Source organism: Cervus canadensis, chromosome 6 (genome assembly GCF_019320065.1).
Source record: "Cervus canadensis isolate Bull #8, Minnesota chromosome 6, ASM1932006v1, whole genome shotgun sequence".
Taxonomy (NCBI): Eukaryota; Metazoa; Chordata; class Mammalia; order Artiodactyla; family Cervidae; genus Cervus; species Cervus canadensis.
The window spans coordinates 74037662-74049120 of NC_057391.1; the positions used below are offsets into that span (position 1 = coordinate 74037662).

At 35.1% G+C, this 11459-nt stretch overlaps 1 protein-coding gene across 2 annotated transcripts in view; it reads left to right on the forward strand.

The window, feature by feature from the left end:
- PALS1 (protein associated with LIN7 1, MAGUK family member) overlaps window positions 1-10432 on the forward strand; it is a 73448-nt gene extending 63016 nt beyond the window's left edge. For both annotated transcript variants that reach the window (XM_043472324.1, XM_043472325.1), the window contains exons 12-15: window positions 914-1081; window positions 1714-1916; window positions 3316-3426; window positions 7422-10432. In XM_043472324.1, coding sequence (XP_043328259.1) covers window positions 914-1081; window positions 1714-1916; window positions 3316-3426; window positions 7422-7598 — 659 coding nt within the window. In that variant the 3' untranslated portion in view covers window positions 7599-10432. The remainder of the gene's footprint in view (window positions 1-913; window positions 1082-1713; window positions 1917-3315; window positions 3427-7421) is intronic.
- The last annotated feature ends 1027 nt before the right edge of the window (window positions 10433-11459 follow it).

Below are 11459 nucleotides of genomic sequence, written 5' to 3' on the forward strand. Positions count from 1 at the left end.
TGGAATTTAAACAAGTAAAGTTTGAGTTCCTACTGTGTGCTCTGTGTTAATCACAGACAAGCTTAAGATGGTCCCCTCTCCCTTGGAACTTAGCTGACAGTCTGACTACACATCTAACACTCACCTAGTCAGGTGAATGCCTTTGTTCTTACCACATGACAACTCTGATTTCATCTGGATTACAGCTTTAGGAATGTTAGTGTACCAGTTATAATTTATACCTCTTCTTGAATCATGATCACAGGTTAGTATTAGTATTCCAGAATAAGGTAAACATAAATGTAGGAAGTTGGATAGCATAGGTATGCTATGTTTTCAAGTTATATAATCAAAGAAAAGTATTCCAGTGTTGTGTTAACCCTAGTCGCAGCACTGTTTGTAAATGTTTATCTGTGCCAGGTATTGTTTTCAGCATACACATTTTCTGCTCTTTAAACCAACCCTCAAATTAAAGTATTGGTATCCCCCATTTTTTAAAAATGACAGATCTTATTCTCATTAGTTTATACCTTAGTGCTTCACTCTGTCAAAATATTGTCTGCAAACTAGCTATTTTATATGAACCAGTACAGTTATATTGTATTAAACATTCAAACACAGTGTGAAACAAGAGAAGCAGTAATCATTTCTAGAAGGAGTAATATACTATTTGATTTATTTTCATAATATCCTGCCAAGGATATAATGACATGAGAAAATACTTATGATATAATGCTACCCAGTTATTACTTTCTTGATCTCAAAGTTGTGTTTTTAACCATGATAACTTGTGCTGTTTTCCAATTGTTTGGAAGAACTATGAGTATATATAAATATACCTTTATATATTTATATAAATATGTTTATATATAAATATATCTTTATTATACAGCAGTAATTCTGTCTGAAGGGCTTAATTTTTCCTTTTTTAAAGATTATGACAATGAAGAAATCTTAACTTATGAGGAAATGTCACTTTATCATCAGCCAGCAAATAGGAAAAGACCTATCATTTTGATTGGTCCACAGAACTGTGGCCAGAATGAATTGCGTCAGAGGCTCATGAACAAAGAGAAAGACCGCTTTGCATCTGCAGTTCCTCGTAAGTTTGGATGCATTCCTGTTTTCCTGTGCATTTCAGTTTACCACTTTAGAGCCTAACTGTTTCGGGAAAGTTTTCACCCATTTCCTCAAAACAGTGATGTCCAAGAAATAGGAACTTTGTTTTTACCAAATCTTTTGAGAATTTGCTACTAAAGATAGTCATTCTTGAGTACCATTTATCTGAGAGTATGGTACTAATTACTTTCTATAAATGAATTTCAATTTTGGCTTCTTATAGTCCACTGTTCAGTATGGAATCAGCTCCTGGTTTTTTTAACTGATGCAGAAGATAGAACTTTAGACCTAATCTCTGAGCATAGAATTTCTGTTTAAACATTGTATAGTACCTAATCTTATGGAAAAATTGAGTGATAATGTTTTAAATGAAATGCAAAATGAACTAATTTAGAGTGTGAGTATAAAACATACTAACACCACAGTTTGTTTATTTCTCAATCTAGAAATAAAACCAGTCCATGTTAAAACACACAGGGGTCTAACATTTCCTTAATTCATTATTTTTTAATTTATATTACAAAATAAAATTTTTTTCTGACTAGCAGAATTATTCCTCACCCTTGTTCTGATCTGTGCTTACTAATTTTGCCTGATTTTTTTTTTTTTGCCTAGATACAACTCGGAATCGGCGAGACCATGAAGTAGCTGGTAGAGATTACCACTTTGTTTCACGGCAGGTGTTTGAGGCAGACATAGCAGCTGGAAAGTTCATTGAGCATGGTGAATTTGAGAAAAATTTGTATGGAACCAGTATAGATTCTGTTCGCCAAGTGATCAACTCTGGCAAAATATGTCTTTTAAGTCTTCGTACACAGGTAAAACTCTTTTGGTTTAGAGTGTTGAACTTGTATTTTGGTCCAAGAATCACAGGACCTAATTAAGTTCTTATACAGATTTTTCACACTGATTCTCTACATGAACTCAGGTTGCTAAATCACTTTCAATTTCCTCAGAGTGGAAAAGACATATATTACATACTTGCCTATATATAAATGTACATATTTTCGGAAACTTAAAATACAGTAACTGTTGTGCTGGTAGTACTTTAGTATTTTAAAGGTTATAAAAGAATTTTCCTTTCCCATATGAGAAAAATTAGAATAGTGAGAGGTCATTTTTATGGTTTTAAATGCCATCGTTCAAGTATTAGCACTGTAATGAGTGGTTGGTTGTATCTAATGAAACAGCCATTGCTTTCCATTATCTATCGTACAAAGCAAAACCTTCAAAAATTACTAACAATTGCTTTTTAGATTTCTGTTAAAGATAATTTTAGAAATTTTGTATTTTTAAGATCGTGTTTGTTGTGATTTTTTTTTTCTTGATTGTACAGCTTTAGCATAAAACTTTCCTTAATGTGGTGGAATCTATTTTGTATGTCAACTCAGGAGATACAGGCAGTGGTTATTAAAGAGATGTATATGAGAGAAAATTGACTCCAAAATGGCTTTCCTGAAATAGTAACTAGGTTTTATTTTTCAGTGAACAAGAGAGCTTATTAGTCTTTGCTATTCAGTTATAAACATTAGATTTAAGAAAAGCATCCATGTTTTTATTTTTACTAAATTCCTTAAGAATTCTTTATTTTGGCTAACAGAATTACCAAAGAACTTAAGAGTAGTTAAGCATATTGTCTTAATTACTGTTTTTAGATAGAAAAGGACATGTCCATATAATCCCCATTTTTGTGGAATGCTTCACTTTAGGGACACACAGTTATGCAAAGGCAAGGTGAAAAACTATAATCTTTTAATTCAGACAGTCTTTTTTTTTTTCTTGGATGTATTTTTCCAGAATTTTTTTTTGGCATGTGTATGGGAAGTTTTTCTCTGATTCTTTTTGCATTTAGATTGTGGCATATGGTTAAGGTGACTGCTCATTTATAATTCCTTCAAAATGGATTTTTAATGTTATTATAGTCTGTGTATGATCTTATTAGCAGAGTATTTTATCATCATGTTAAGTCTTCATTTCACTTTTGGTACACAATATATTCTTATATTGAATGGTAGTATATTTTCTTTCTGTTTTTTGTTTTTCTCTCTTTGAGTTTTTAAATTATGAAAGTATGATAACACATCTATAGGAGACTGAAAAATACATGACAAAGTTACATATAGTTCTATATATTACAATTATTTTTTTAAATAGATAAATCAAGGTTTTTAGTTGGAGTTTCAGTATCAAACTCTCAGATCTGTCTTTGCTTTACAGTCCTTGAAGACTCTACGGAACTCAGACTTGAAACCATATATTATCTTCATTGCACCCCCTTCCCAAGAAAGACTTCGGGCATTATTGGCCAAAGAGGGCAAGAATCCAAAGGTAAAGTTATTATACTGTTACACTATTCCATTAAAAGTAAACATGAAAAGCCATGGCTTAATATGTCACAGTGCTTAAAAACTACATCAGCTTAGGCTTTCAAACTGATTATTCTTTCTGCCATGTCACTTTCCCCAAAACTGCCACACTCGCCTCTGGTTGGATTTAGGAAGTTCTCCAAAGCAAGGAGCTTCTCTCTTCTGCATACAGTTCCTGTTGTTATTCCAAATGTATGGTAGCCTTTGACATTTCTTAAAACTTTCGTCATCTTCACACAGATCATGTTATTTCTGATTTCTTAAAACTTCCATGTCCTCTTCACACAGATCCATGTTATTTCTAACAAGAATTAGATGACACCTTCCCTCTATCAAATATTCTCAGCAGATTCTTAGGGATTAACCCACATTCTCTGCAGATACTTCGTATATGCCGGGATCCAAAGTTGAGTGCTCTTGCCTTTCTCTTCTTTTTTCTGATTGAAATTTTATGTTCTGTTTGTCTTCTACCTTTGATCTTTTCATATGATCTGAAATGGAAAATTTTTTTAAATTATCTTATATTAGATGCTGAGTGTGGTTGAGGTGGTCCATATTATATACCAAATGGTACTAAAAATTGAATGATATCATGATATATATTAAAGCATTGATATTTTACTTATTTGACATTTTACTTAAACATATGATATGAAAACCATCAAGTGACATGCTATATCACAGTAGCAAATACTCTTCCATGTTCTTATCAGATTCCCTAAAGAGTGTGTGTGTGTGTGTGTGTGTGTGTTGTGTCCGACTCTTTGTGACCCCATGGACTGTAGCCCACCAGGCTCCTCTGTCCATGGGAGTCTCCAGGCAAGAATACTGAGAGTGGGTTGCCATTTCCTTCTCCATAAAAACATATACTACTACTCCTCCCTCAAATCTCCTCAGAAGTCACAACATAACACCTCTCCTTTTCTTTGGTTTTTGACTATTGACCATATCCACCAGCCTTCTTTGTTCCTTCCCAGGATATCTTTTTCTACTTTAGAAAAAGATTTGTTATTCAACCTATATGGTGTTTATTTTTCAATGTCTTAGACATCAGGGACTTCCCATTCTTTATATTGAGCATAGTTCGGTTGCTTTGTTACAGACGACGGCCAGCTGGTTAAAGTCATGTTTCACTGCGTTTTCATTTTTGAAGTCACAAAAGACCATATTTGACATGATTCCATTATTTGGAATGTCCAGAATAAGCAAATCTATGGAGACCAAAAGTAGATTAGTGGCTGCCTAGAGCTGAGGGTTGGGAGAAAATGGGAGAGGCTGCTATTGACTATGAGGTTTGGGGGGAAGGGGAACAGGGCACGGAGAGTGGAGGATGATTGTTCTAAAATGGATTGTGGTGTTGATTGCACAACTTCTCTGTGACTACAAAAAACTGTTCAAGTGTACATTTTAAGTGAGTGAACTGTGTGAGTCCACCATTGAATTGGTTGCAGTTCACCATTAAACGGGTGAATTGTGAATGAATTATATCTCATGAATTGTGAATGAATTATATCTCAAGAAACCTGTTATTAGGGCAGAAAAAAACTGCAGCGGGCTTTTCTATAGACATGGAAGGTTGTTTTAGAATTTGTGTGGAAATTTTAAAGAATAACCAAAACACTTTAGAAAAAAGTTGGAAGCCTTTTTGTTTTCTTTATTGTTTGTTTTCCATATCATTGAGTTACCTTATTTTTATTCTTCCTTTATACTTACTTTGGCTTTAATTTGCACTTGTTCTCGTTTCTGAAGAAAACATGATTTTTAAACCTTCTTTTCTAATATGAAGTTATATATTTTTCATTATCATTTTGCTAGAAATATTTCCTAATTTCCTCTGTCATTTTCTTTCTTTAATCCATGGGTTATTTAGAAGTATCTAATTTTCCCCTATTGGAGATTTTAGAATGTTTTATTGATGTAGAATTTCATTGTGGTGAGAGAACATATTCTGTAAGATGTCAGTCTTTCAAATTTTGTTGAGTCTTATTTTATGACCCAGTATCTGTTCTGTCTTGGCGCATGCTCCTGCACAGCAGTAAGAATATATTTTGCAGCTGTTGGGTAAAGGGTGATGTATCTGATTGCTTTTTATGTTTTATCTCCTTTGGTAATTAATAATGCTTATCACACAATAGAAGTGTTAAGTAAAAACTGATCCTAAATTTTAACTCTGTGAAATAGTGGTAGCTAAGAAAGTAATGGTGTTCTTCACTGAATGCACAACTTATATAATCAGTTATCTTGTTACATTCTGAATCTGGTTTTGCTATAATGGGGTCTTAAGAGTGGTAAACTAATAGTGTGAATTATTATGGTCAATTTTGCCTATAGATAATTTTTTCAGGCCAAAGATTTTTGAGCAAAATCATTTTGTTTCAATTTCATCATGAATTGTAGAAGAATTAAGATAGAAAGTACCAACTAAATTATATGTCATTTTTGGCAAAAAAAAAAAAAAAAACTTCAATTTGATAAGGAAAAATTTAGGATTAGATACTCATGTGAATCTATGTAAGATGTGCAGCTTAACATTTACATTTCAAATCTAGTAACAAAGTTTAGATTCTGAGTTCTAGAATGTTCTTTCAGTAACCTTGAGCTTTGGGTAAACATAAGTTGTGACCAGAACATCACAGTGTGTTCAGTTACAATAATGTAGTAGCTTCCTGCTGGGGAACAAAGGATTCTGTGTGCCAGAGCCAGCTGCACAACATTCCAGAGTGAAAATTAGGGAGCCACACAAGAAACCAACTCGGGACCAGCCAGAGCTATCATATTTTCAGTATGTTTTCCTACTGTTATAAAAGTTTGCCTGGTTGAATGATATAAATTGCTTGATATTGTGGGTCCAATATATTTTTGATGTATTGCCTCTATGACTGAGACATTTGGACATTTAATTAGTTCTCTTCATTGATGGGGTGCTTTGGAGGCAGTTTCACTTTCTTGGACACCTGTGCTTGATCATCAGAGGGGTTCTGGATAAGTTTTGCATATTACCTTGCCATCTGCTTGTCTGTGAAAAACACTTGTTTCCTTTTCATGTTAAAGTAGCCTGCTCTATTTGGCTTCCCAAACTCTCTTAGGATACTTGTTTTTGCATCTTAAAAGACCTCCTTTGTGTATTGAAATTGTCTCTCAACTTAAAGCATTAGACTATTTCCCAAAAAAAACATAGATTATTAAAATCTTGGATTTCCAGCATGTTTTCATAGAAAAAGATACCCATTCTATTGATCCTTTTCTCATGGTATTTACTCTTCTAAACTCTACAAAAGATAAAAAAGGCAGGGGCTCTTTATAAGAGCCAGTATAGGTGGTATTTAGGGTCCTACCAGAAAGGTTCACTCTGTTACAGAAGACATTTTAGGAAGAGGTTATGATGACCTAAAATGTTTGAAAATGAGTGTCTGTAGAGAATTCAGAGTTAACAGTCTGTGTTCTTGAAGCCTCTTGTCTTGTGGATAAGACAGAAACACATAAAACCTACAAAGCAGTATAAATAGGTTATGAAAAGAAAGTGAAAGTCACTCAGTTGTGTCTGACTCTTTGTGACCGCATGGACTATATAGTCCATGGCATTCTCCAGGCCAGAATACTGGAGTGGGCAGCCTTTCCCTTCTTCAGGGGATCTTCCCAACCCAGGGATCAAACCCAGTCTCCCACATTGCAGGCGGATTCTTTACCAGCTGAGCCACAAGAGAAGCCCATAAATAGGTTATATACGATATACTGAATCACAAATGATTTGCAGTGAGTGTGCTGAAGAGCCGAAAGCAGAGGGAATCTCTGTGGCCATGACAGGGTTTGGGAGGAGCTTTGGAGCTTTGTTGAGTATTTTGAGACAGAAGGGAAGCGGTGTGTTAAGGCCAGTCCTTATTTTTCACCCATCTCTGACTCATTGTGAATTTTGGGAAGGGATGGTTTACCTCATAGTTTCTCATCTTTTCTTTGCAGCCTGAAGAGTTGAGAGAAATCATTGAGAAGACTAGAGAGATGGAGCAGAACAATGGCCACTACTTTGACACAGCAATTGTGAACTCAGATCTTGATAAAGCCTATCAGGAACTGCTTAGGTTGATTAACAAACTTGATACTGAACCTCAGTGGGTGCCATCCACTTGGCTGAGGTGAAGGAAAACATTCATTCTGTAGCAGGACTGGACTTGATCTGGCAAACTGCCCATAGGAAGATAGCCCTGATACTTGAGCATGTCTCTGAGAAGGTGGCAGGCAGTGTAAACTGTAGACCTGTTCTTAAATCTTGAACTAGTGAGAAAAAAATCCCCTTAAGCAATTTGTTAACAGCAGTCTTTATTCTCTCTCTGTACCTGGCTTTAGAGGTTCTTGGCTCAGATGGGGATTTTAAACGGACGTTTTCAACAGAGCCGTTCTAGTTTATCCATGGTAAAAGCCTTTTAAGTCTGTTTTCATCTAACCAAGTCTTTTCTGCCTAGTCATATTTCCACAAAAACGTGTATATATACACAATGGTCTGTGTTTCACACTGCAATAAATATTAATGTTATTTAACAGTTAATTTAAATGATTTCATGAGAATTTGGGAGTGAGGGGGAACTGTGCTTCTGTGTACTGGGCAAGACAACAGTATTTGGTTAGAAGACTGGTTTAGTCATCAGAACTACTTTACTTTAAAAAAAAAATGGTGCCACTTTGGTCTGGAGCTATGTTAGCATTGAATTCATTTATATGCCTTTTAATTCTTAAAAACATTCCATTAGAAGCACCAATTTTTAGCTCAAACTTTGTGGATCAGACTTCACTGCAGACTCTGATCTAAAACATAGACAACATATGCTGATCTTTTTAAAGGTATAATGAGCTTTTGAATTTTTTTCTTAAATTGTCACAACTGATTTGGTAACTTCTTTTCCTGATCTGCATAGTACAATAGAATGTAATAGTTATATTTTTATGAATGGCAGATATTCATATAAACTGTTGATTATTAAAAGTTTCTTCCTCATGATGCAGGTTTTTACATACATGAGAGGACATAGCACATTTGACGGTTTTTTGCATTTTATATATGAGCACAGTATAATTTGATGACTGTGTTATATATGTAGGTAATAAACTGGAATTCTGTGATCAATATAGCTGCTGTACTGTATACTAATATTTAATAGGTTGACAAATGGTCATTAATTACATTGTTCAGCATTGGAATAAAATTATATGAGAGAAATGATATGACAGTTGACTTTGAGATCGGAAGGAAAAGATGACCTGAAAGTCATTTGAACATTTTAGGAAAAGAACACTGCAGGGGAAAAGTTAAGCATATAGAAATATAGAAAGCATATATAGAAAGGAGTAAAAAGCATATAGAAATAGGGTTTATCCTCAAAAAGTCTGCCTCTTATGACCAGAATGCAACAAGCTAAATCATAAAACATTTAAGCTAATGGAATTTTCATACTGTCTCTATAGCTTGAAGCTTTAAAAGTCAACTCTGTAATTGGCATGGAAAGTTAATTTGTAGTCTCTTCCAGGCTTAGGGGATGGTGTGGTGTGTGACAAATAACCTCAAATGTGAATGTCTTGATTTTATTTTTATGATGACTACAGCTACAACAATTCTGTTTCCAAAGCTAAACACTGGAATAATATTGAATTGTCACTTATTAACATAAGCAACTTTTTAATGAGTAGTTTGTCTTGGTGTCATGTATATATTTGAGTTTTTCTCTTTTGCATAATATTATTTGAACAAATGTAGACTGTTTATATGTTGCCTTTTTCTGTTCAACTTTGTGTGGCCTCAAAGTTGGCTGTAGAGTATGTCTTACACAGAAATAATGTTCCTTAGGAAGAAAGTAACATTCCTGGGTTGAGGTAAGGAATGCCATACATACTGTCTCTTCAGGTCTGAAACACTCCAGTTTATGGCAGGAAAATGCAAAGGTCACAGTGATTTTCAGCAATGAAAACAAAGGACTGTAAGTACTAAATCTTTTCACTTTTCCAATTTACTTTCTCCTTAGGAATGAAAGGTAGTCTGTGGAATTTTGTGAGCTGCTTAGCATAACTGACAACTGTTTTCAACCCTAAGGTCTAAAGTATAGTTTCAGTCAAATTAGAATTGAGATTTTAGGTGGTGTCAGTAAGTGGCTACCACGCTAGTCTCCTAGTTAGCCTGCAGACCACAGGGCCACACAAAGGCCACGTGCTGTGGACTCGGGCATGGCTTTCACAAGATTCCAGAACCCTACCGAGGCACATGCCATGCCATAATATACTCTTAAAAGTCTAAGGTGATGAGATATTTTAGGGGTCAGTGAAATCTTATGTAATTCTCTCCTTCCTCATCAGCAGTGATAGAGGAATAGAAATGTTTATGTCCCACATTTTATTCAGTCCTAGTAATATGGATGTGCTGGTACTCATCCCAGTTCCTCCAGAGTGAAAACTGAGTTGTTGCTGACTTCTTTGAAAGAAAATAGAAAAAACCTTGCTCCCTACCTAGCTGTGCTATATACCACTCTGGCCAATTCCATTTCCTGGCCTTCTGTGCTTCTGATTGGAGACCCCAATGTTGGGGAGGTCTTAACCACTTAACAGGAACCATACCAATAGCTAATGAAATGCACATTAGTTCAAATAAGAAAATAACATTCTTTTACTAAATTTTCTTAAGTCAGAACGAATAGAAAGGAGAATAGTTTTTAGATTAATCCAGATTTGCTTTCTATGAAAATCTAATATCTGGATTTTTTTTTTTTCCTTTTCTCATGGCCTAAGGAATAATTTGAATGTAATTTTGTGAATGTGTGTGGAAAATATAAACCAGGGATTTAGCCTTAATAAAGGTAACTTTTGACACCTGTTCTTAATCTTCCTTTGTACTTTACCTTGCCTGTATCTGCACTCTTGTTATTTTGAGATGTAATACTGCACAACATAATGTAAAAATAAAAAGTAAAATTATGTTTCAAATTTTAAAAGCTACTGACTACTTTCTCTTGTATGCTTATATCCTCTGCCATTCAAGGTTTCAACACAACTAAAATGACCCACCCATCTTCAAGTTTTGCTAGCCAAGTCCATTGGAACCTCTGGGTGAAACACAAAATTAGTTTTATTTTTCACAGTGGAAGAGTTCCCCCTATTGGCACAAATGTAGGTTCTGTTTCCTTAATTGTTTATTTGAACTATATTAAAGATACACAACTTAAAGCTGTAAGCTCTAGAAGTTTTATAGGGAAGAAGATATGTAAGACTCAGGCAGATTCCACTACATGCAACCATGGATTTGAGAACACTGAGGGTAGGAGGAGTTATTGACAAATACACATTTCTCAAATCTTTATCCTTCCTCCCTTCCTATACCTACTCTGTATCTCCCAAAGGAGGCCCGTCATATACCAAAAAGTGTCACACACACACACCTTGCTACCCCAGCCCCTTTCCATTCCTAGTCCTGATCACCTGCCTCCCTTTCCCTACATCTCAGATCACTCAACCCTACAAAACAAATCATCTGTCCACTACTGTCAGGATGCTAAAGTGGGGCTTCCCTGGTGGTCCAGCAGTAAAGACTTCACCTTTCAGTGCAGGCAGTGTGTAGGTTCAATCCCTAACATCCCACATGCCTGTTGGCCAAAAAACCAAAACATGGAACAGAAGCGATACTGCAACAAATTCAGTAAAAGATTTAAGAAAAATGGTCCACATAGAAAAAATATTCTTAAAAAATACGCTAAACCATAAAATCATCTGTACTTCTGTAAGGGAGGTTAGCCAAGGCCAGTAAGTAACAAAGGTTGATGAAGCCACAGGAAAAACCAAGGTAACTTCTCTAGCTCAGTGCTTTAAAGTTAATATAAATTCACCTAAATGAAACCACTAAAATTGGCTCTTTGCATCAACTTTTCCACTAGTTTTTGCCTCCCACAGAGTATACATACCACTTAAGATTCAAGGCTCTTAAAGTCAAGATACATTTGCCGTGCATTCCACCTGCAAAATGGA